This window comes from Globicephala melas, chromosome 3 (assembly GCF_963455315.2).
Source record: "Globicephala melas chromosome 3, mGloMel1.2, whole genome shotgun sequence".
Lineage (NCBI taxonomy): Eukaryota > Metazoa > Chordata > Mammalia > Artiodactyla > Delphinidae > Globicephala > Globicephala melas.
In genome coordinates this window covers 151,849,082-151,876,433 of record NC_083316.1, presented here as the reverse complement: position 1 = coordinate 151,876,433, position 27,352 = coordinate 151,849,082, and the positions used below count along the sequence as shown (strand labels likewise).

The 27,352-nt window shown below is 38.3% G+C and overlaps 1 protein-coding gene across 7 annotated transcripts in view; it reads right to left on the bottom strand.

The window, feature by feature from the left end:
- NSD1 (nuclear receptor binding SET domain protein 1) overlaps positions 1-27,352 on the bottom strand; it is a 136,608-nt gene that overhangs the window by 18,057 nt on the left and 91,199 nt on the right. For all 7 annotated transcript variants that reach the window (XM_030846930.2, XM_030846934.2, XM_030846928.2 and 4 more), the window contains 6 exons: positions 24,918-25,041; positions 18,348-18,548; positions 16,035-16,214; positions 8,355-8,511; positions 6,805-7,010; positions 3,759-3,871 (listed from right to left, as the gene is read on the bottom strand). In XM_030846930.2, the coding sequence (XP_030702790.2) occupies positions 3,759-3,871; positions 6,805-7,010; positions 8,355-8,511; positions 16,035-16,214; positions 18,348-18,548; positions 24,918-25,041 (981 nt within the window). The remainder of the gene's footprint in view (positions 1-3,758; positions 3,872-6,804; positions 7,011-8,354; positions 8,512-16,034; positions 16,215-18,347; positions 18,549-24,917; positions 25,042-27,352) is intronic.

Genomic DNA, 27,352 nt, shown 5'->3' with positions numbered 1-27,352 from the left:
CACGGGTTCGTGCCCTGGTCTGGGAAGATCTCACATGCCGTGGAGCAGCTAGGCCCGTGAGCCAGGGCCGCTGAGCCTGTGTGTCCGGGGCCTGTGCTCCGCAACAGGAGAGGCCACAACAGTGAGAGGCCCGCGTAGAGCAAAAAAACAAAAACCAAAAAAAAAAAACCTGGAGGAAATAAAGATTTAGGCAATTTGACATAAAAATAAAGCCTCACTTGATACGCAAAATGTAAATACCACAAATTTAAAAAATTCATCTCTTAAAAAAAATAATTTCAAGGCTGGTAAGCCAAGTAAATTGTAAAATGAGTTTCTGCTATTGCCACATGGTGGCGCCACTTTAGCTGCTACATTAAAAAAAAAAAATCACCATTCTCAACTGATATTTAACATGAAAAGGTCTCTGAGCAATCAGAGTCCTGTTTGTGAAGATGTATTTTAATATTGACTATCATAACTTGAAATCTTTTTAATAGACTATAGCAATGTCACCCAGGCATTCATTTTTAGTGGTGCTAGTACTGAAAACCACCGTGAAAATCCAGTGTGGTAAAACATAGAGACCAAACAATTTCTGTGATTCTGAAGCCATTAGAATTTTCACAAATACTAACAACAATGTGGAGAAAAAAAAAAAGGATGTTCCACAACAGAGATGGATTTGTGCACTATAAGAATGGTCTCCCCTAATTGGGGAGGGAGGGAGAGGGGGAGAGAGAGAGGGAGAGAGAAGGAGGGAGGGAGGGAGGGAGGGAGAGGGAGGGGGGAGGGAGGGAGAGAGAGAGAGAGAGAGAGAGAGAGAGAGAGAGAGGGAGGGAGGGAGGGAGGGAGGGAGGGAGGGAGGGAGTATGTGGGGGGCACTGGGGAGTGGGAGTTTGGGGTTAGCAGATGCAAACTATTATGTATAGAGCAGATAATAACAAGGTCCTACTGTATAGCACAGGGAACTGTATTCAATATCCTGAGATAAAACCATAATTAAAAAGAATATATATATGTGTATAACTGACTCATTTTGCTGTATGGCAGAAATTAACACAACATTGTAAATCAACTATACTTCAATAAAATAAAATAAAAACGAGTCTCCCCTACTTGATATTATTTCAGTGGGAACAGTCAAACCACGAGTCTTCAAAAACCCATCCTATACATAAAATTTGACTCCTCAGGAACTGCATGATTTTGACAAGTCACTTTTACTTGCAAGACTGTTGTGGGGAATAATCTGTTTGTAGAAGTATACTGCCCTCAAACGTTCTCCAGAACAACTTAAAATGACGTAAGTCTCACTGCCAGATCTCTTCCCAGCTTCTTTAAAATACTGATAAACAGTATTAACTTGTTAATGGAGGAACACCCTCACCATATGCAACTGGAAGTCACAAACCTACTGAGTAAGGCAAATTCTAAGGCATAAACAAGGGCTGAGCTCAATCACCTGAGACTACAGGTCCTACATAAGGCATCTGAATATTCACCTCTGATTCAAGGTGAATACCTTTACCTGACTGACACACTGCCATCCAAAAAAAGTTTCATCCTACTCCTTTTCTCTCTATAAAGGTATGTTTCAATCATTCCTCCTTGACATATGATCTAACCTGTTATTAATCCCAAATAAGTTTCTTGCCTAACACAACATAAAGCAAAAACAAAACCCCACACATGGTTAAGTTAAGAACAACACAGATATGTAATTGTAGTATTTACACTTGCTCTAGATCAGGGATTGACAAACTTTTTCTGTAAAGGGCCAGACAGTAAATATTTTATCTTTTGCAAGCCATAGATCTCTGGTGCATGTTGCTCAACTCTGCCACTATAGCTCGAAAGCAACAATAGACAATATGTAAATGAATAAGCATAGCTGTGTGTCAATAAAGCTTTAATTATGGACACTAATATTTAAATTTTATAAAATCTTCATGTGTCAGGAAATAGTCTGTAAAAAACAAATTTTCCCAACCATACATAGTAGGCCAGATTTGGCCCATGGACCATAGTTTGCCAACCCCTATTCTAAATCTTTTTCCTGGAAATACGTTTTTGTTTTAAAGGTGGAGGAAAGAAGTTGGTGTCTAAATTCTGTGATTAGATCATGTATGGGACGTTAGTTGGTTTCTCAATATACAGGTTCAATACGGTTGACGGGCTACTCTGAAGGGCCTAACTTCTGCTATATGTGACATCTACGACTGTGGAAACAAATTACTTTCCCTTTTTCTGAGGATGAACTACACCTCAGTGTTATGTCTCCATGCACAGTAACTCCACTTAACTCTCAGTTTTACCATCAGGGTCCATTTAGACCCAATTTTAGGTTTTGTTTTGTTTTGTTTTTTTCCCAACAGTTTTAACTATTCGTAAGGATTGATATTTTATATTTTATGACACTTTCTCAGAGGTCTTTCAAAAAATCAAGAAGAAACTTTACTTATTAAAAAAACTCATTCTATATTGCAACTACTAGGCAGGTCCATTAGACTTTTATAAATCTAATCTTTATTATGGAGTTTTAGTGTTCTTACTTTTCCTATATCTCATAATTCTTTACTAATTCATCATCACTCTTTGTTACTCATCAATGATTGCCAACTATGCTAAAAAAGACAAAAATAATAAGTGGAATGACAGAATCATAAAAACATGATGCAACAGTGAAACAGTCACAGTTTAGTTTCTGCACTGCATTACCCAAAGTACTACATCTTCTCTCCAGAAAGTATAAAAGACTGGAGATAACATCTTTCAGTCTACTTTTAGTAGGGTTGCTAGATTTAGCAAGTAAAAATCCAGGATACCCAACTGAATTTGAATTTCAGATAAAAAACAAATTGATTTTTAGTTTAAGTACGTCCCATGGAATACCTGGGACATACTTAACACACTAGACTCTAAAAATTGATCTCTAAGTGAAAATCTCAGACTTCAGAAACTCGAAAAAAAAAATCAATGAGTACACAAATAATGCTTCTCTAATGACAAAAAATATATATATATATGGTCTTCCCATCCAGGAATGACATCATCACAAATATCTTGCAACAAGAACTTGGGCAATCTCATTTTGTTAATAGAGCTTATAGTATTCTTTCATGTGGTCTGATATTTGAGCACCAAAACTAACTTGATTAAAAGGTTTTTAAAAACGAGGTTTCAGTAAATACTTACTAAAATTCCTAATAAGTTTTTTCCTCACTATTCCTTTATTTTTACTTCTGTAAAGTATTTATAAAAATGACTTAACAATATAAAGGGTCTACTGGACCCAGATGAGAAATGATGATGACTGTTTTACCAGGTACACTAGCATCAGGTACACTTAACATGTATTCTTGTGACCTTGGGAATCCTAGTCACACTGGCCACCTAAAATATCTTTACTATTAGCCATTACGAGAAGACTTACCATGTGTATTATTCACACTATCTCAGGGCCATTTATCATTTTTTATCAAGGCTCTTTTTTCCCTTTCAAACCACAAGGTTCGTTGACTGTGAACAGAATCTATTCCAATCCACTTTATGAAAAGACTTTCGAAAGCAACAGGAACAACACTGTATCAACACACAACTAATTTTATAAAGTGCACACAATGTGCTAGAAATGGTGCTCTGGCACTTTTTTCTTATCTTCTTTCAAGCTCATACCTCTACCTAAAAGCAACTGTGCTTGCGCTTCCAGTTCTCCTCATGAACAGAGCGGGAAGCAGGCAAGCTATTACAGGGTCTCTCCTGAGGTCTTTTCTCACCTTTATATGTTTATAAGGCGGTGGCTTCTTGTCATTCTTTCGATCTTCCTGCAGCTGTCTTAGCTCTTTTTGGGCCTTTAACTCCTCAAACCTTGCTGCAGCTTCCTGAAGAGCTAAGAAAACATATAGCACAGTCACTTAATCTCTGGGTAGTGTTATTTCGCTTTTTCCCCCTTTTAAATTGGAGAAAATTCACGTTTTAGACAAAAATCTAAGACATATATATGATTTCTATTTTCTAGTAAGTTACAGTCCCCAGAGTGTTCATATATGGCATTAAAATAAAACATAATCCATCATTAAATGGCACTATACAGACTACCAGTGTCAGAGGAAAACTTAAAACAAAAAACAAAGCTAAATAATTTGAAAAAGCCCACATATAACATCTCCTAACAACAACTAGACTGCATCTGCTCAGCAAAGTCACTGCCTTTAAGCCTTTTTCCTCAGTTTTGAGTTTTCTGCTTCCACAAATAATGTGCCTCCTAGGTGTCCAGGTAACATGCTGTGTTCCTTTGGAAGAAATTAAAATTAGAAGTTTTCCTTTCCTTCTTCCCTATTGTCTGGAGCACCTATCCTACTCTTCTCCTAAAGCTCATTCTGTAAATATCAGTTATTAGCCTAATACAAAGATAGATCTTTGCAGCTAATCTGCATACAAGTCCTGAACTTTCATATGTTTAAAAGATTGTAGTGTCTGAAAAGTCTGAAAAAAATCTTAATCTCATTCTTCTCCGCTTAAAACAAAATTTTAATTCATTATTCTTGACTCAGGTTAAAAACTCTTTAAAGAATTCCAAATTTTCCCACTTTCCTCTCTGTAGTTTTCCCCAAGCTCTGCCAGTTCTTTAAAGAAAATCTCCCCTCTAATCCACACCCCTTTCTCCATTTCCTTGTCACCATCTAGCAGACTTGATGTTGCCTGGAGTTGTTCCCTCCTTCATTCATCCTATTATTCAGCACGTCCTACCTAGTTTATCTACTTAATGTCTATCTAGTACCCATCATCCTCTCGACTCCATGCGCTATTCTCTGTGACAGTCTCATTATCTCTGCCTGAAATTACTAAAAACAGCCATCTCGCTGACATTCCTGGCTACAACCTCTCACTTTCTACGGTCCTGACATTCTAGTCAGACTGAGATTTCTAAAATCTGCTCTGACCATGTAACTTAGCCACCTTTTCAGTAAAGCAGTCCAGTGTTTCCCCAACCCCGTGCTTAAACCACAGCAAATACTTGGAGGTCACTAACTCATCACGTTCGACTCAATGTGTGCTTTCACATAGGCTGTCTTTTTGTTACAACATTTAAGTTGTTAACTTCCTCACAGTCAGTGTAGGGGTTAAGAGTTTGGATTCTGAAGCCCAACTATACTAGAGTTTGAAACCTTTCTCTATGACTTACTGGCACTGGAACCTTGTGCAACAAATTTAACCTTTTTTTTTTTTTGGCCACGCCACGCAGCTTTCGGGATCTTAGTTTCCTGACTAGGGACTGAACCCGGGCCCTGGCAGTGAAAGCACGGAGTCCTAACCACTGGACCACCAGGGAATTCCCCAAATTTAATTTTTATGTGCCTCAATTTCCTCACCTATGAGATAAAGATAATGGCATCTAACTTATAGGGTTGCTGCAAAGACTTAAAGCAGAAAACACACTTTGAACGGGGCCTGGCAATCAACAACTGGTAACCGTTATTATAGTTCTTCTTCAAAGTATCACTTAAGAAAGAAGCCATCCATGACTTCCAAACCTTGATCCCCAGCACTGTTTTGCTTCCTCTTGGTCTGCTCCCACAGCATACCATGCACACTTCTGCCACAGTACTCTTGAAGAATGGCATTTTGACTACCTGTATCTGTGTCCAATTCCCCCACAAAACTGTGTGTTCCTCGAAGGCAGAGGCCAGCCTAAGGTCAAGGTACAGAAAGAGCAGAATTGCAGAGCTTCAGCAGGCTCAGACTTGCGATATTGCCTACACTCCACTTTCGTCCCCAGCCTTGACGGTGGCCAGCTCTGTGCAAAGATGTTGGTCATTTGGTCCCTGACCATCTGAGACTATAAGACTCAAGACCCAAACTCCTGTAGTATTAGTACTGATAGTGCCTATCTGCACAGAAAGCACACTGTCAACAGGTAAGTGAGGACCCCTGAAATAACATGAGGGCAACATAACCTCTGTTGAACTTTTTCCTTATGGACATCATTCTCATTCCCCATCCAGGAAGTTTCACCTGCTTAGAATTTTATGGCACCTCACCAGGAAGTTTCACTTGCTTAAAATCCCCTCTTCACCTCACCATGCAAACAAAATCTTATACTTCAATGTCCAAATATATTCAAATAACAAGAGATACCTGTATTGCCTTTCAAAGAACAGCTAAAGGAAGAAGCTAATTATCATTGATGGGATACCAACTATATGCCCTTCAGGATGATTTTTGTATTATCTCATTGAATTCTCAAAGCAACCCTTACTCGTTATATTGGCAGAGAGAATGCTGTCAACCCCTCCTGGCCTCAAATACCCCCTCTCTCCTTCACTGTTAGGCCAGCTTACAAAAACCTCTTTGATTAGAACATTTATGCGCCTTTACCATCTTACGTTGCTCTATAATTTTGGGTGAATTTTATTTCTTCTCAACAAACTAAACAAACAAACAAACACCTCCTTGGAACAAATGTGGCTCTGCTAGATATTCTTGCCCTTGCCTTGCAAACTGTAGTGTTTATTCTACAAAACAGTTTCAAAGTTCTGGTACCTACCTGATGAGACACTGACAAAACAGAATTGGTAAGATAAGGAACTTCCCTTAAGGAAATTCTAGTTAAGTAAAGGTTAGGTTCAAAACTAATGAACTACACGGGTCAACTTCTCTGTAAAATCCTGTAGCCACAGCCACATACTGCCCCGGAAGGCAGAACATAGCTGCTAACAGAGCATATATGAATTCTAAAACATACAATTCTAACAGAGAGCAGATACGTGGGCAACAGAGGTCTGTGTTGGCCTGAGAAACAAAAAGGATAGATAAAGTTACCTTTTTTGTATGTACCGTCCACTCCTTTGCCCATCTTATCCTTGCTGCTCACATCCCCCTCCATGTAGGGAAAGACTCGGGCCTGGTGAGTCCACAGATAGTCATTAGACCCAAAGAAGAGCACAGGGAACTCGCCCACATCATGTCTCATCTTGTCAATATTGGAAGGTACAGCTCGAGGATGGCAGATCTCAGCTGGCCACCACCTGGGAAAGGTGAAAAGAAGGAAGGAAACCTCTAGAAGGCTGCAAGGAATGAAAAAGAATCCTACTTTTGAGACAGGAATAAGGAAAAGCAATGTCTCTCTAACCCACATTAATGTCCGACCCAGAGCATTCTTACAATCTAACTAGAGAAGAAACAAGCAGTATGTGCCAAAAGGCTGAAGATGCCCACCCTCACGCACATGCTCAAATATACACACACACACTCCCTTAGACCGTTGTTGTACTTCAAGGAATCTATAAAAGGAAATAATTAGAGATATGAACAAAACTTTATGACTATAATGTCCATTGAAGTATTATCTGTAAGAATGAAAACCTGGAAAAATTTTAAATGTTCAACAGTTAAGGGAACGACAGATGCTATACAATGAGATACAAATTGGCCTTTGAGAAGGAAACTACTACAACGACTTTTAGGGAGACAATTAGGCATTAGCTATTAAAGCTGGAAACCCTGACCCTGCTATTCTATCCTGAGAATGGCCTAGAGAAGCTCCCATGCATGTACACCATGAAACATTGATAAAATATTGATAGTCCAAACGTGAATGTGAGAATGGATAAATAACTACACCACACTGTATGACTATATAAAGGAACACTGTAGAACAGTGAAGTACGAATGAGCTAGAGCACTGCACTAACCATAATATATCTCAGGAGTGTAACAGTGAATGAAAAAAGCAAGCTGCAGGAAAATACAGCAACAATTCCTTTATATAAAGATCTAAAACATACAGAACAAAACACACATGTGGTAAACCTATATAACCAGGCAAAGAAATAAAAAACATAAAATGCAGTACAAGGTGCCAGTAAAGTACTATTTTTTTTAACTGGGAGGTACATACACAAGTGTTTCTTTAAAATCAAGCACGTTATAATATTTTTTGTACATTCCATATCCAATAAAAATAATTTTAAAAAGAAAAAGCAAGAAACAAAACTGGGTACAAAGAACGATAAGGCTAATTAATTATGTTGAAGGTGCATGTATTGGTGTGTCTGCAAGTAAATATGCCAAAATGTTAGCGATGTCTCTTCCTTGTTTGTGAGATTATGGGTTTGTTTTAATTTATAAAGTTCCTACAGAGAATATATATTATTCCTATAATTGCAAAGCATAAAACAAAGTCTTTTTCTTCTATAATGGATATTCCTATAATTGCAAAACATAAAGCAAAGTTTTTTTCTTCTATAATGGAAAATTAATGGGGGAGGGGGTGAACCTTGTTTAATCAGACCATTTTTTAAAAAAAGTTAAGCACAAGAAACAGAGGCTGGTAAAAGAACTAAGTGCCATTCTCCTTCATGCTTACTTACCTGTATCGTCCAACTTTTACCCAGACAATTTCCCTGTAATGTGGCTTTTTGCCTGCCTTACAGTCATTGCAATACCAGTTTCCTTCAGGGATATCAATGTTCAGGCATTCACGATGAAAAGCAGCAGGGCAAGAATCACAGCACAGAAGGCTGCCTCCTGTGGGAATCAAAAAATCTGGCACTAGCATCACAAGGCTGCATATAACGACCCAGCTGAAACAGCTCTTGCTCAGCTCCTAACCAATTATTTATCTCCCAGCCAAGGGCTTAGTAATTTAATTATTCAGAAAGACTTTTCTGCAAGAGTATTCCTTCTCCAATGTACTTGAACCACACCCCTGGGGGTCTGTCAGATTTTACCCTTATTGGCAAAATTAGGTTAGGGCAATGAGGGCAGAAGTAAACCTCTAAAAGTCATATATGTACACACACACACACCCCACACACACTTCTTCCTCTTCATTAAGAGACAACACACTATAAAGAGAATATCAATGATACACAATGCCAGAGTATAAAGAGCACAAGCTTTAACTGATGTCAGACTGGAGCTCTAAGATCATATGACTTTGGGGAATTCTCTTTCTTTGCTGAGTTTTAATTTCTTCAGTGGTAAGGTATTTTCTACAATGAACAATAAATAATCACACCTGTTTGAGAACTAAATAAGTTAAATAAATTGCCTAGTAGTGTCTGACACGTAAGTAGTCTCCACAAGGCCAGTTTCTTCCCTCTTTTTAAATTACATTTTAATCTTTTTTGTTTGGCATTCTCACAACACCTAAAGGCCCTCTGCAGAATAACATTTATAAATGCATAAACATAATACACAAAAGAACATAGATTATATTAAAATGATCAGAATGTTAGAACGAGAGATTAGAGTTATATATGTTTCCTTGTAATGCACAAATAAGAAGACGTAGCAGTAGTAATGACTGGAAACAAGACTTCAAGATATGTACAACAAAATTCACTGGTGACAAAAATCACAGGTACTAATGTTCTTTGTAGCCTAAACTTCAGTTAGGTATAAGATCTACCCTCTCCATCCAAGTTTCGGATACCAGATTAATTACATATATTGCAGTGATGATGAATTTCCACTTCTTAAAAGATTTTTACCCGAAGTGCCTCACTTTACATATCTGAATCTGAAATCCTCATGGTTGCAGATAATAAAGAATTTCAGGTAAAGAGGTTTCACATTTAAGGAATACAATAAATGCCTTATTTATCTTATGCCAGAAATGAGCATGCTTCAAACATGCTAGACTCAAGCACGTAATTCCAAGTTTCATCCTGAAGAGACAGTGAGGGATAAAGTCATAAGCAAGGTATATACTCATGTCTATCTTCTTGGTTTCACTGTGCTTCTCTTTCCTCATAAAAACCTATGAAAAACTTAATTTTCTGACACCCCATCCTTAAACGATTTCTACCGTGCCTTTTCTTTTTCTCAATAATCGAGAGCAGGCTCTTAAAACAAGCTTTGCGGTGTTTGTTTTGTTGGGGACAGGGATGTGCTTTTGAGACCCAACTCCTGCTTCAACTAGAGAAGCTCTCCTTTTACCTGTGTTGTACGCTGGAGATTGTACACCTCAGATTCAGAGTGAGGTTTCATTTGGGAAGAAGGTCTGTTGCTACAAGTTCCAAGAACTTGTTTACTCAATACATATAGCCTGTACTCTATGCTTTCAAAGTCATATTTTGCTATTCTTGTGCATTTTGTGGATGAGGTAAACAATCTTTGCATGGGACACAGAGTGACACACAGTCACATAAGTGACTGCCCCAGTAATGGGATACCTTCTACAACATTCCTCTCTATGCTTAGTTATCTGCTGAGTTCAAAATTTGATTAATAACAATTTGCCAACTACATGGCCTTGGTAGAAAAATCTTCCTTTTACTAAGCTGACATTCATGACAACTAGAAATATGTCATGTACAATAAGGCATTTGAATTAGGCCTTCAAAGAAGGCATGAAAAGAAATCTGGACAGAAGAATAACCAGTGAAGAACAGTCAATGGTGGCAAGCACAACAATTTTGCAGGGAAGGACATAATGGGATGAGCTAAGGGAGAATATGAAGAAAGAAATTGACAGGATTAGTCTGGGTGATGAGTGGGAGGCAGGCAGGAGGGTCTGTCTGGTAGGAGTAAAGGAAACATATAGGAGAAAGACAGGAAGACGAAAAGAGGGAAAACCACATGAACCATCATAAGAAACCAAAAGATGAAAAGGTGATATTTGGTAGAAGACAGTAAGAGAAAATAGAGTTTAAACATATTGTTGAATTCTAGGAAATGATTATTTCCAATTTAGCGATTTACCATAACACTCTGATAACCACCTTCGGTTTTCTCCTATACATGAACAAACAAAATGTCCCAAGACTCTACTCTTTCCTTGTCTTCTAACAGCAAGATAATCCTAGATAGTGGGATCAACAGTTCTTAGGCTTTTTGGCCTCACGAACACTTTATAGTTTTGAAAAATAAGGAGATTCCCAGAGAGCTTTTGGTTTTTTTTGTTTTGTTTTGCGGTACGCGGGCCTCTCACTGCCGTGGCCTCTCCCGCTGCAGAGCACAGGCTCCGGACGTGCAGGCTCAGCGGCCACGGCTCACGGGCCCAGCCGCTCTGCGGCACGTGGGATCCTCCCGGACCGGGGCACGAACCCTTGTCCCCTGCATCGGCAGGCGGACTCTCAATCACTGTGCCACCAGGTAAGCCCCGAGCTTTTGTGTTTATGGGTTAAAAATACTGATTAATTCATTTAAAAGTAACAATAAATCTATTATGTTAACATAAATCACATTTTTATGAATAACTATATTTTCCAAAATGAACATTTTTAATAAGCTCAGTGTTCTACGTTTTATTTTATTTTTGTTCTTCTTTTAAATTGAAGTGTAGTTGATTTAGAGTATTTCAGGTATACAGCAAAGTGATTCACTTATACATACACACACACACACACACACATATGTATTCTTTTTCAGATTCTTTTCCATTACAGGTTATTACAAAATACTGAATATAGTTCCCTGTGATATACAGTAGGAGCCTGTTGTTTATCTATTTCATATATGTGTACGTGTTAATCCAAAATTCCCAATTTATCCCTTCCCTCCCTTTTCCCTTTGGTAACCATAAGATTGTTTTCTATGTCTGTGAGTCTATTTCTGTTTTGTAAATAGGCTCATTTGTATCATTTTTTTAGACTCTCCATATTAGTGATATCATATGATATTTGTCTTTCTGTGACTGACTGACTTCACTTAGTATGATAATCTATCTCTAGGTCTATCCATGTTGCTGCAAATGGCATTATTCATTCTTTTTTATGGCTGAGTAATATTCCACTGTGTGTGTGTGTGTGTGTGTGTGTGTGTGTATATACACACACACCACATCTTCCTTCTCCATTCATCTGTTGATGGACACTTAAGTTGCTCCCATATCTTGGCTATTGTAAATGGTGCTATGAACACTGGGGTGCATGTATCTTTTTGAATTAGAATTTTCATCTTTTTTAGACATGTGCCCAAGAGTGGGATTGCTGGATCATATGGTAACTTTATTTTTAGTTTTTTTTTTTTTTGCGGTACACAGGCCTCTCACTGCTGTGGCCTCTGCCGTTGTGGAGCACAGGCCCTGGATGCACAGGCTCGGCGGCCATGGCTCACGGGCCCAGCCGCTCCACGGCATGTGGGATCCTCCCGGACCGGGGCACGAACCCACTTCCCCAGCATCGGCAGGCAGACTCTCAACCACTCTGCCACCAGGGAAGCCCTATTTTTAGTTTTTTTAAGGAACCTCCATACTGTTCTCCATAGTGGCTGCACCAATTTACATTCTACCAACAGTGTAGGAGGGTTCCCTTTTCTCCACACCCTCTCTTCAGCACTTGTTATTTGCAGACTTTTTGATGATGGCCATTCTGACCAGTGTCAGTGACGATCATATTTTTTTGCAGATATTTTTACTTAAATCTGTTGTAAAATGTTGTCTGGTTGATGTATATGAAGAAAATCTGGTCTCTCACAGATAAACAGGTGGAAAATGGCGTATTTTAATAACCTGTTCAATAACTACATATTCTTTGATACTATACACTAAAACTTCACAGGGTAAACCTTAGTTGCAGTGTCTAATCTGAAACTGTATCAATATACTATTGATATGTTACTAATAGCTACTAATGTAACTATTACATTAAAATTCTTTTATCTGTCTTGCACTTTGAATGGATCTTTTACATACGCATGGTTTTTAACATCATGCATTGTTCATGTGGAAAATATTGGTTTGCTGAGTCTGGTAATCTTCCAAATGTTGATCTATTTCGTTATGTAATACTAAAATGTCACATTTATTAATATCCCCATGATTTCATCAGTAAATACTAGGAAGCAGTTAAGCTCAGGGTGGGTAGATGACAGTTTTCCAAAATTCTAATTTTCACTTAAGAACTCAAATTTTATCATTGGCAACAATTTGCCAGTTGTTTTTCCTTGAATTGACAGGCTCCTTTTTATCCATTTTCAAGAAATGTCTGACAAATATCCAAGTATGAAGAGCCATAGTTTTTTAGTAATTTTTAAAATTAATTTATTTTTATTGGAGTATAGTTGATTTACATTTTTAGTAATGTTTAAGACTAAAAATGGTGTTCCATGAACAAGGCAGCCAGTTCAGATTGCAACTCAATTGCATGAGTGCTTTAACTTAAGATAACCACCAGTATGCAACAGAACTGCTTTATGTATACTTCCCATTTTATCACACCGAATATTAAAACAATGTTCACATGACAGTTGAGATTTAATACATTTTACTTACTTTTTAAAATCGAGGACATAGTTATGTGAAATGTCCAAGTTTTTACTGCAAGTGTGTGGTGACACAGAATTCAATGACTGCTATTACTTGTGCAGTTTAGAGCCATCACCCTGATTTGCACTAAGGTGCTAGCAGTTTTACTCACTATTGGCTTTGCACCATCTGTGCAAATGTCAACAAAGAAAAAAGGCAAGTAACATCTTGGTATTATTATGAAAAGAATTATGATCTCATGGAGGCTCCTGAAAGGGTCTCTGGATCTTCTCCACTTCCCAAAGATCAAGATCTGAGAGCCACTGCTGCAGCTACTAAGTTTTCTTGGGGACTAAGTTTTCATTATGAGTATCCATTATTATGCCACAAGTTAGGACTGCCAACACAAAGGAACCTCTACTCTGAAAACATTTCATTCCACTATGGAATGAAAAACAGTCTAATGCTGAAACTGTTTCATCTCCCCATCTTCACAAAACATGTAAAATTTTTAGAGCCTACATTTCAGCCTCCCAGACATCTATTTTCATTCTAAGAGCAGAATTATAGAATGTTGTATCTAAATGCTATTAAATATCAAAATTGTCTTTAACTTTCTTCTAAACAAAAGACAGGTGGTATAATGATAAACAGGCAGCAGTGTTCACCACAGTTTTATAAGGAACAGATATTATAAAAGCAAAAAGGAATGTATGATACAGGAGAATCACAAAGCTAACATATCTAAAACCAAAAACAGCATAGTACTTTGTGCACTAAAACATCCCTAACTATATCAAAATTCCACCCACATGATTGCACTTAATACTCTATTTTATTTATTCTATATTAGAACTAGTTTGAGGATTACAACTATGTCCTGATGCAAACTCTAGTCATGTTACATAAATCTTAAGAGCAACAACAGCAACAACAAAAAAGTCCCTATTGACCATTTTCAATCATATAAAGGAGTCATAAAACTTCTTTTATGGCTTTAGCACTATTTAGTATATCCCAATTTCTCAAAAGGGATGCTAATTCAATTACACATGTTGACTCTTTTTAAAATTAGTCCTTCAGAATGTTCATAACCAGCCAAATTTTTGTGAAATTGTATCACCAATAAGTAGATCTTAAAAAACAGAAAAATCAAGGAAATTGTTTCCCCCAAATTACTAATCAACAAAATTTAGTCAATTTGAAAAGGAAATGAAAAAACTGTATAAGAGAACTGGTGCCACCCTCAACACTAGAAAACAGGGGAGCAATGTCCACAAAAGTTTTGGAAAAAGAACAAGCAGTCTAAGATCTTATAGTAACCCAATGTGTGCTTCTAGAACAGAGGCAAATGAAGAACCGTCTCAAGCAGAGAAATGTAGGACCTGTGGGTGTTTCTCAGAAGTTCAGCCAACCAAGAGAAAAATTTAAATAAGGAATTCAGAACTACAAGCACCCCAGTAAATAGACTGGTGGAGTACTAAATCCTCCACTTAACAAAATAGCAAAAATCAGGCTGTGAGGAATGGAAAGGAAAGAAAATGTTTAAGAAGGATAATATTGACGTTGCTCTAAATTAGGAGAAGTATGTTTTAAGTAGGGGTTGGAGAGGGGGGAGATACAGATAAAGATATAAAATTTATTTGTCCTCCACTGAAGACCTTGTAGGAACTATTATCCCTTACAGTGAGAAAATATTTAACAGAAGTTCATAAATTCTTTTACTTTCACCTTGTTTATTCCCTTTAAACTAATATAAAATTGATTTTAGAAAAACCACACACAATTACCTGATAACAGCATCTTCTAGACTTGTCCCTATCCAGATATCTACCCCTTCTATCTGCTTATATGCACATATGTCTGGAGTATTATCACTTAATATTAAGCAATGGTTTTTTCTGATGTAGGACTTGGGGTTATCTAAGGTTTTTAAAATTTCTTTCTTATTTTATTTTTTTACCTCCAGTTTATTTATTTTTTTTTTGTGGTACGCAGGCCTCTCACTGTTGTGGCCTCTCCTGTTGCGGAGCACAGGCTCCGGACGCACAGGCTCAGCGGCCATGGCTCATGGGCCCAGCCACTCCGCGGCATGTGGGATCTTCCTGGACCGGGGCACGAACCCGTGTCCCCTCCATCAGCAGGCGGACTCTCAACCACTGCGCCACCAGGGAAGCCCTACCTCCAGTTTATTTTTTTACTTTTTTCCCCAGCTTTATTGAGATATCATTAACATATAATATTGTGTAGACTTAAAGTGTACAATATATATGTACTTGATATGTGCATATACCGTGAAGTGATCACCACAATAAGATTAGGTAACATATTCAACAACTCACATAGTTAAAATTTTAAGTGGTGTGTGTGTTTGTGTGTGTGTGTGTGAGACAGAGAGAGAGGGAGAGGGAGGGAGGGAGGGAGAGAGAGAGAGAGAGAGAACTTAGAAGATCTACTCTCACAGCAACTTTCAAATATACAATACAGTATTGTTAACTATAGTCACCATGCTGTGTATTACATCCCCCAAATTTATTCATCTTATAACTGGAAGTTTGTACCTTCTGACCACATTCCCCCATTTTCTAAAAACAATTTTGTTTCCTTTCTCTTTTCTTTAAGTTGCTTCAATTGTTTATCATTTTGTTAAAATTAAGTCATTATTCAAAATAACAAAAATAAAACCCTCTCTATTGGGGAACAAAACCACTGTACTGTTATGTTATCAATAATTAAGGACATCACTTCCCAGTATTTCTTCTAATGGCAATGTGAAGAAAACTATACTTTTGTTTCAATTAAAATACTGCATTCATCTCTTTTTAGACTATTCATACATCAGGAAGTCATGTCTTACCTTCTGAGCATACAAAACACCAGCTAACATTAACATGCTCATGATTTCGGCAGCCACGTCTGGGGGTAAAGTGATTGGGGCAGATGATGCTATTGGATGCAAGGATCTTTGATCCAGCAGCCAGGCAAAAATCATTGGCATGGTATGCCACTGGGCAGCGGACACAGCGCATCAGTCGACCTAAAAATAAGAGAAAAACCAGGGAGAGACAAAAGAAAAAGGGATTAAACATAAAAACGATGTGAGTTGTTCAAGTTTATTTGCTAGCACTGGGAAAATGCCACAAACAAATGGAAGCACTACTAGATCAAGAGACCTTAAACACCCAATTCCCTAAGAAAAGCTCAGATGGGAACTATATGATAAATGGCCTTAAGGAGTCCAATCTCACAACGGTAAGTGAGTCTACCTCAACAAGAATAAGCCCTACTCAAACCACTGTCCTGACTGGAAAACAGAATCAGCTGCAGACGAAACGGTGGGGGTTGGTGTGTGTGTACAATCAGATTAAAAGACCAGATGGGAGAAACACTAATGCTTGCTTTCCTTGGCTGGTACTCTGTGATTCTTAAAGCCTTTTAGGTGAATGAATGAACCTCTCTACCTCCACCCCCCCATGAGATATATCCTCTAACATACTTTACAAACCAAAAACCACTACCCAAACCACCCCAATGCTACCTACAATAGCAGCTGAAAAGGAGAAGGTAGCTGATGGTTAAGCTGCAATTTTGATCAAGCATGTTACTGTACTTAGGACTGACAAGATCTATAGTGCCAGGAAATCATCTTACAGAAGATATCGCCAATCTGATTAAAAGAAAAGTCAACACTGCCACATTTTTCCTGCCAAATCCCCTTTGGGAGAAGTGGGCTCTTTGGGCCTACAAGCATTTAATAGTAGAGATACAATATTTGGCTTTCAGAGAAATCAGTAAGAGACCCACTAGTACTGAGCAGAAAGAAATGATTGGGGCTTCCCTAGTGGCACAGTGGTTAAGAATCCGCCTGCCAATGCAGGGGACACGAGGTCAAGCCTTGGTCTGGGAAGACCCCTCTTGCCGCAGAGCAACTAAGCCTGTGAGCCACAACTACTGAGCCTGCTCTCTAGAGCCCACGTGCCACAACTACTGAGCCTGCGTGCCACAACTACTGAAGCCTGCATGCGCCTAGAGCCTTTGCTCCACAGTAAGAGAAGTCACCGCAATGAGAAGCGCCCTTGCACCACAATGAAGAGCAGCACCCGCTCGCCACAATTAGAGAAAGCCCACACGCAGCAACAAAGACCCAACGCAGAAATAGATAGATAGAATCCGCCTGCCAATGCAGGGGACACGGGTTCGAACCCTGGTCCGGGAAGATCCCACATGCTGCGGAGCAACTAAGCCCCTGCACACAACTACTGAGCCTGCACTCGAGAGCCCGTGAGCCACAACTACTTAGCCCACGCGCCTACACCCCATGCTCCACAAGAGAAGCCACTGCAATGAGAAGCCTGCGCACCGCAAGGAAGAGTAGCCCCCGCTCGCAGCAACTAGAGAAAGCCTGCACGCAGCAACAAAGACCCAATGCATCCAGGGGAAAAAAAAAAAAAAAAAAAAAAATCAATAAATTTATTTTTTAAAAAAAAGAAAGAAATGATTGTTTTCCCACTGGGAATGGATTTAGAAACTTGAGTTTATCTGCACCCACATAATAGTTTTGGAAACCTCAGCTCTCAAGCTAACCATGAAGCAGGAAAAAATTTTCTGGATAGGAATTTCCATTTAAAAAAATAAAGCAAATCAGCACAAAACAAAAACCTCAATTCTGCCCTATATGCATGTCTGAATGATATCACATCTGATAACCATACATATAAGGGCCCACAGAAGAAGAATACACTTTATTCTGATGAAGGAAGACATCCAGCAGAGGAAAGTCCCTGGTGGTCCAGTGGTTAGGATGCTGTGCTTTCACTGCAGAGGGCGCGGGTTCAATCCCTGTTTGGAGAACTAAGATCACACAAGCCACACGGCGCAGCGCAGAACAGAACAAAACAAAACAAGATGTCCAGCAGAACACCTTTTCAAACTAAATGTCACATGAATTCCAAATATTTAAAACTACCACATAATGCCGGGGGTTCCATAAAGCACATGTAAAAATGTGGTGACTGCTAAATTTGTCCATTACTCTCTTATCTCTCACATAAAATGCTGGTACTCTGACAAAAGCTAGAGGCTATGAAGAGATATGCCAGATAGCATCTGAAACATCCATTGCCAATGAGACTGAGGTTCTATAATTAGATTGGTCTACACAAACCCATACCTTTAGATGCAGAAACACTGGCTGGATTAGCAGCATGGCAGGTTATACATATGTGGAGGGAACACCGGAAGCCCTTGTTCTGCAAGACAGTGGGTGGATATTTCTGGACACACTCTTCATGGTAAAACTTTCCACATAAGGGCAGAAGGCACCTTTTAACATCTTCCCCACTCTGCTTGCATACAAAACAGGTATGTATTCCTAGGAAACAGGAAGAAACAAATTAATACTAACTCAAGAATTCACTCAATGCTAAACCATTGATGAAAAGTTAGTGAGTACACAATTCTGCACCAAATTCCAACATGGGGTGGGGGTGGAGGGTGCCCACACCACAAAGCAATTCTCTGATACCATCTGGTATCCTACAATTCAACTCAATTCTGACATCATCTACTTGGAGATAATATCAGATCCCACAGATTAAGTAAGGGTTCAGTCCTACAAGACTGCCTCCCACCCCAACCCTTACCAGTTCTACGTCAAGGCTGTCATCTGTACTTCTGACCAACTGGCTATAAATCAGAGGTTGGGTTCAATTAACTTGCAAGAGTGGGTCACAGAACTCAGAGAAACACTTTACTTACTAGATCATCAGTTTACTAAAAAATGATGTAGTTCAGGAACAGCTAGTTAAAAGAAATGCATAGAGTAAGGTATGGGGAAAGGGCTCAGAGCTTCCAGGGCCTCTCCAAGCACGCCACTCTCCCCTAATCTCCATGTGTTCACCAACCCAGAAGCTCTCCAAACCCCATCCTTTTGGGTTTTAATGGAGGCCACATTACATAGGCACGACTGATTAAATCACTGGCAATTGAGGACTAATCCAACCTCCAGCACTCTCCCCTCCAAAAAGGTCAGGGGGAGATGGAACCCTCTAATCACATGGTTGGTTCTCCTGGCAACCAGCTCCCATCCTTAGCTAGTTCCAAAAGTCATCTCTCATTAACATAAAAAAAGATACATCTTTATAGCCCTCATCACTTAGGAAATTTCAAGGGTTTCAGGAGCTCTGTGCCAGAAACTGGACAAAGACCAAATATGTATTTATTAAAAATCACAATATCATAGTGAAGAACATTATAATAGACTGATCAGGATGACAACACAAACCTACTGAACAATCTTAATACCACTATTAAGGGGGAAAATTTAATACATGTTTGCTGATGTGATGCTATAGGAAGTACACATCCCCCACAAAGGATTCTTGCCAAAGGAAAATTGATTTGACCTGATCCAGCCTCTAGATCTAACTACAAGTTTCCATAAAATACGGAGGACAGAGGAACAAGTAAAAGGGACACCTCAAGGATGCAATCAGCCAAATTTAGAATGTAGAAAACTTGGCAGACAAATGACCATTGTCTCAAGAAATAAAGAACATTAAAAAATTGGGTGAGGGGTCCCTCAAATATGTGCAGTTATTGGGATCCAGCAATGAGGTTTGTCATGTAGGGGTGACAAGTAAGGTTTGATTTAGCACAGGCCCAGTAGGGAAACCACATTTGGATACTGAGCACTTAAAATGGCACTAGTCTAAATTGAGATGTGTAGTCAGTGTCAATACACGTTGGAGTTTGAAGACCTAGCACATAAAAAAGAATGTAAAAAATTTCAGTCATTTTCACATTAATTATATGCTGACATATTTTGAATATACTGGGTTAAATAAAACATATTTTTGTTGTAAAAAACAAAAATAATTGGGTGAGGGGAATAGTACTGTTGTAGATTAAGAGAAGTTTAAGAGATGAATTTTTTAATTAAAAAATACAATACAGGGACATTATTTGGATCTTGATTCAAAACACTATAAAACAATATATTTTGAGACAAAGTGGGAAAATTTGAAAGTGGGACTGGGTAGTTGATGACACATAGGAGTCATTGTATACAATGGATATATATTTTTAAAATGTTAAAAAAAAATGCTAGTTACATATATTTTGAACTATATGAGTAAAATGAGGCAAGAAGTTGATAACTACTGAAGCTAAGTGATGAATATGTTGAGATTCTTTATACTGTTCTCTCTACTTCTGTATATGTCTGAGGATTTCTGTAATAAAAAGTTTAAGAGAAAAAAAAAAATTCTACCTCTCGCTGGGAAGCAAAACAATGTAAGGGAAAGAGCCCAGGCTTGAGGGACAGACAGACCTGAACACGAATCCTGCCTTTGGCAGCTGCTGGAAATAGGAACACAGTAAAATAATCCACCTCATCTTTATAAACAGTGAGATCACCAACTAATAATAATTTTAGAAAAAAATTTTAAATAAGTATTTGAAAAGAAGCAATCTACTGCCTGATACTGAATAACTGGCAGCCAATACTTAACTGGAGTAGCCTAAATTATGGTGTGGTCATCCTACTATAGGAAAACAGGGTGACCCAGAAGAAATAGTAAATGACTCCTTTATTCTTACTCTATACATCTTTACTAAAACTAGGGTAAAATTTTCTACCCTCAAAAATAATAACCTCTCTTTACCTCACATAACATATAAAACTTAATTCAATATAGATCACAGACCTAAATGTGAAACTAAAATTAAAAAATTTTCAACAGAAAACAAAATCTTCGTGACATTGGGTTAAGCAAGATTTCTTAACCAAAGTCCATTAAAAAAATTTGATAAACTAGACTTCTTCAAAATTAAAAACTTCTGCTCTTCAAAGGATACCATTGAGAAAATTAGAAAACAAGCCACAGATTGGAAGAATAATTTGGAAAGTATATATCTGATAAAGGACTTGTAGCCAGAATACATATAAAGAACTCTTAAAACTCAACAGTAAGAGAACAACCCAGGACTTCCCTAGTGGTGCAGTGGTTAAGAAGGCGCCTGCCACTGCAGGGGACATGGGTTCGAGCGCTGGTCCGGGAAGATCCCACATGCCGCGGAGCAACTAAGCCCATGCACCAAAACTACTGAGCCTACACTCTAGAGCCCGCGAGCCACAACTACTGAAGCCCGCGCGCCTAGAGCTTGCGCTCCGCAACAAGAGAAAACACCACAATGAGAAGCCCGCACACTGCAATGAAGAGTGAGTAGCCCCCGCTCGTCAACTAGAGAAAGCCCACGCACAGCAACGAAGACCCAACACAGCCGTAAATAAATAAATTTATAGGGAGGAAAAAAACCCCAAATTAAAAAAAAATTTTGAACACTCTTCCTCAAAGAAGACAGAAAAATAAGCACATAAAAAGATGTGTAACATCATTCATCATTAGTGAAATACACATTAAAACCACAATAAAATACCACTACACATCTGTCAGAATGGCTAAAATTAAAAAGACTGACAATACCAAATGTTGATGAAGATGTGGCAGAATTAAAACTCTCACAGACTACCGATGGGAATATAAAATGGTACAAACACTTTGGATGTTCCTTGAAAAGTTAAGCCTACCATATGCAGCCATTCTGCTGTTAGATATTTACACAACAGAAAAGAAAGTGTATCCATACAAAGGATACACAGTGCTTTATTTATAATAGCCAAACCTGAGAACTATCCAAATGTACATCAATAGATGAGTGGATAAACAAACTCTTATATGCATACAATGGAATACCACTTGGCAATAAAAAGAATGAATTCTCAATACCTGCAACAATGTTGTTTAATCTCAAAGTAACTAGGCTGAGTGATGGTTTCAAAGGTGTATGTACACAAACACACACCAAAACGTCACAGTGTACACTTTGTGTAGTTTACTGTACATCAATTACACCTCAATAAAGCTGTTTTAAGAAAGAAAATGAATTACTGATACACACATCAACACAGATGAGTCTCAAAAACATGCTGAGCCAGACACAAACTCTAAAAAAAAGGCAAATCTAATGTGCTCTGAACAGAAAGCAGGTCACTGTTTAACCTGAAATTGGTGATGGGGGTGAAGGGGTGAGGTGCAAAAAAGACTGACTGGGTCTGATCACAAAGGAACTTTCTGGTGTGGGTGTATACATTTTATCGAAACCTATCAAAACATACATTAAAAGGGGTACATTTATAGTAGGCAAATTACTCTTCAATTAAGTTGATTTTTTAAAAAAGTAGTTCTGCCTTAGATTAGCCTGGTTCAGAGAATATCACATCATAATAAAGATGAGACTAGCAAAACTGGATCACTGGTACAAAAGGCAGGAAGATCTCTCTAAATGGTTATCATCAAAAAATCCACAAACAATAAATACTGGAGAGGGTGTGGAGAGAAGGGAACCCTCCTACACTGTTGGTGGGAATGTAAATTGGTACAGCCAGTATGGAGAACAGTACGAAGGTTCCTTAAAAACTAAAACTAGAACCACCATATCATCCTGCAATCCCACTCCTGGGCATTTGTCTGGAGAAAACATGGTCTGAAAGTATACATGCACCCCAATCTTCACTGCAGCACTAGCAGTGATAGCCAAGACATGGAAGCATCCTAAATGTCCATCAACAGAAGAATGGATAAAGAAGATGTGGTACATATATACAATGGAATATTACTCAGCCATTAAAAAGAATGAAATAATGCCATTTGCAGCAACATGGATGGACCTAGAAATTGTCATACTGAGTGAAGTAAGTCAGAGAAAGACAAATATCATATGATATCGCTTATATGCGGAATCTAAAAAAAATGATACAAATGAACTTATTTACAAAACAGAAACAGACTTAGAGAAGGAACTTATGGTTACCAGGAGGGAAGAGTTGCGGGGAGGGATAGTTAGGGAGCTTGGGATTGACACTGTATTCACTGCTATATTTAAAATTTGAAAAAGAATAGATATATGTATAACTGAATCACTTTGCTGTACAACTGATATAACACAACATTGTTAATCAACTATACTCAAATATAAAATAAGAAGTTAAAAAAATTAAAAAAAAAAAGAAGAAGAAGATCTTTCTAAGAAAATTAGGGCAATAGAGATATGCACGTATCTAAAATTTGTTTCTAAATTTTAATTACAGGGCCGGGACACCGTATGGCACATAATGATCAAAAGCCCAACGTGTGTAGAAGGCAAAATAACCCCACAACTATCTTGTCTTCCAGCTTTTGTACCTACACTGCTGAAAGTGGTAGCAGAAAGATGAAATAACTCAATCTGACATGGCCATCTATTTACAGACACAAGTTAATTTCACCTCTTATTTCCCACAGGGGCTAGTCTAAGCCTACACTCTTCCCTTCAGGTTATAAACAATTTTTTTCCACCATTCTCACCAAGCCAAGGAAAAACCTCAGTGTTCATCTCCCTCACAATTACATGGTACATTCCCTTTTAATCTTTTTATCTCTTCAAGATTATCCTCTCCTGTCTCTGTGACTGTACTCCAATTATTCCCCCTCCTGTTACGGAAATTTATTTCCCTACACAATTCTTAACCTTCATCCTACTCAAGATGTTCTTCCTCCTGACCCTCTAATATCCTCCCTTCAGCTACTGCTCCCTTTTCCACTGAAGTCAAGCTTCTGTAAGAAATAGTGTATACTGCTACCCATTCATCTTTCAGTTTGGATTAGTAAGGCACTCTCTCACTGCCAAATACAATAGATCCCCTTTTCACTCTAGAACCTCCTTGGTCTGTTTGCCCCATCTGCCTCTGCTGATGACACCCCATCCCCATGGCTTCACAGACATTCCTTCTTGAGTAGCTCCTCCTCACCCTCCAGTAGCCCCTTTTAAGTGGATATCCCCCAGTAGTGTCATTAGCCCTCTTCTCACTCTACAGACGCTTTCTCTTTGGGCAGCATCATGCTATGGTTTTTAATGCCTTACGAGCATAAAATCTTTACCGTCAACCCTAATTTCTTTACTACTTTCATACTGTAACATCCATTCATAACGCTGAAAAAAGAGCAATCTCCTTGAGAGAGCACAGCTGTGAGGTGCTTTACAGGCTGGTCTCATCTGACCATTCCTAGTTTCTGACCCAATCCGTATATTGTAACTCTCACAAAATAGCTCTCTTCTTTTTGCTAAGCAGTTTTACTGATGCATAATATACACAGAAAAGTGCACACATTATAAGTTCACAAATAATCATGAAGTGAACATATTTCTTGATCACCACTCAGACCAAGAAACATAAAATATCATCAGTAACCCAGAAGTCCTCCTCGTCACTACCTATGCCTCACCTCTTCCCTAAAATATCTTAAAATATCTTAAACTCCAAACATACTGACCTATATGCTTCCTGTTCCCCAAATATTTCATACTTACTTTATTAGACCTTCTATCCTTCCCCTCCACACACCGATTTCTATTTCTCTCTTAAAACCAAACTCAGATATCTTCCTCTGTAGCACTGGTGCATCTTCATTCACACAGCACTTTAACATTCACAACAACACGTTTTGCACTGTATTATACTATACATTCATTATTCACTTGAGTTTTTTTGAAGGCAAAGACCACAGAGCACCTATCTCTATGTCTGTAGGAATTAGCCCAGTATTGCCACAAAAAAAAGTGTCTCCAATAAATGATTTTTTCCTAAAAAACTTGAAACTCAAACCTTCCTTGGAAGAAGACCTTTCTCTAACTACTTTACCTGTGCGACATTCATTGCAGATAAATTTTCCTCTGGGCATTTCAGTTAATCCAAGGCACTCCAGGTGGAAAGCCCCACAGCACTGAGCCTCACATAATAGCAGCTCACCCAGTTTCTCACAGTTCTGTTAAGAGAAAGAAAACAGATCTGTCTATAGAAAAAGATTTTTAAAAATCCCAAGCAGAAGGTCTTCATTAAAGCAAAAGTTAAGAAGCAGCTTTGCCAGAAACAAAAAATCCCACCATTCATTCAGCTAGTATTTAATGATTACCTCCTCTATGCCAGGTACCACAGGTCCCTGGCTCCCATCATTCTTATACTCTAAGGATACAAAGATATAAGTAAACAATTAAACAAACAAAAGATATCAGAAGATGTAAGTATTTGGGTAGAGCCCTCAAACAACAACTTTGGATTGGGTGATTAGGAATGACTTCTTAGACTGGGCTCTGAATGACAAGTCAGCCACATGATCTGAAGAAGGGACCAAGAAGGCAGAAAGTACAGAAAGCCCACAGACAGGAAAAATCATGGCATTCCTATGAATCACAATGAAAGCCAGTGTCACTGGACAAAAGTGAACAAAAGTTAGAAGTGGTAGAAATGAAGTAAGAAAAAGGCAAGCAAGGGCCTGACTGTGTGGCCTTACAGATTACGGTACAGAGTTTCAGATTTTATTCTAATTGCAAAGGTGTGCCATTATAATGAGCGCTGTACCAAGGGAAGGCTGAAATCAGGTATTCATCTAAAAACAGATCCCTATGACTGCTACATGAAAAATTTCAAGAGTAAAAAGGTGAGAGGAAAAGCAGAGATAATCGAACAGGTTACTGCAATGGTTCAAGCAAGAGATACTGGCCAGCTGGGACTTGGGTCGTAACAGTCCAGAAGGGCCCTGATTAAGATTTGAACAATCCCTGAGATACACCTAGAACCATATTAAAATCAGAGAGATCACCTTTCTGAGACAATCTCACTAAAACAGGGTGTCAATGATGATACAGCCTTAGGAAATAAAGATCGGGATCTGTTGCTTTTGAAAACGTTGTATGATTTATGAAAATTCTGCACATTCCAAACATTTGTTACTTTTCACCCCTCTAATATCCTGACTTGTTTCCCCATAGTGATTAGCAGAAAAATGATAAAAATGAAAAAACTCTTATACTTATTCTGTAAGACAAGAAAGGGGGAAAGATGGCCAGGCAAGTCTAATATCCTCAAGAACCCAAAGAAACCGAACAGGTCTTGGCCACTTAACATCAAAGCTTAAATAAGCAAACGAGTAGGAGAGCTTTGGGAATAAAAGGCCAGAGGCAGCCAGGGATTAAGAGGGGACCCCAAGGGATTCTGAGCTAGTCTTTCATGTTTGGCTCTCCCATGATCTACTATTCATGACCAAAAATTGACAAATGCCATAAATGTTACATGTTTTGTTTTGTATATTCAGACTGCCAGCAACATCAGCTTTCCTGCACGATAAACAAATTCGCCTTCATCACTTAAACAGGAAAACTTCAATTACAGTATGTACTGAGGAATAAATTTTTCAAATTAACCAAATGTTACAGACTAACCCTTTAATTGGGATGAGCATGTAATTCATCCTTCAAACTAGGACACTTGAGCATGAAAGGAGGTGCTATTAATAAATTATACAAGCACAACAGATTTAAACAAAGACTGATCCAAACAAACCAGGACCATGGGTTACAATACCTTCTTATATGACAATCTTTGTGGGCTTAACAGTCTCTGAGGAGTAACACTGTTTGGGAGCAGGTCTGAATATAATCAACCTTCTTTATATAGCAGTGAAATGAACAGACAAAGAAACTGAGTTGAAATTATACTGACCATAATAATATTCTAGGCCTGGGGAAATTTTATTTTTTAGCAGTTTCAATTAGAAAAAAAAAACCACTAATATTTTCAACTTTTTATATGCCAGTTTTTAAGTATTTACAAGGTTAAATCAAGACCATGAAAAGAGAATATAACCAATGCATCCATTTAACTGACTCTACTCCCAAGTAAGATAAAGGCATTTGACATTAAAGTGGAGGCACATTTCACAGAGAAGCAAGACAACACAGTGGTTAAGACTCAAAACCCAGATTGCCTGGGTTTGAATACTGGCTTCACTGAGTGACTACAAGCAAGCTATTTAACCTCCCTGTACCTCAATTTTCTTATCTATAAAACAAGGATAATAATGATCCTCTACCTTATGAGATTGTTATGATAACTAAATGATGTAATATTTACAAAGTGAATGGAAAAACACTCGACACAGTAAAAAAACACTGTATAAATGTTTATTAAATAAATAGAAAAATACAGGTGGTAGGTTCTCTAAAGTCAGTACTTTAAAGCAGAAAAACCAAAAACAACAACAAAAACAAAACACACACACACACAAACCCAACAATCTA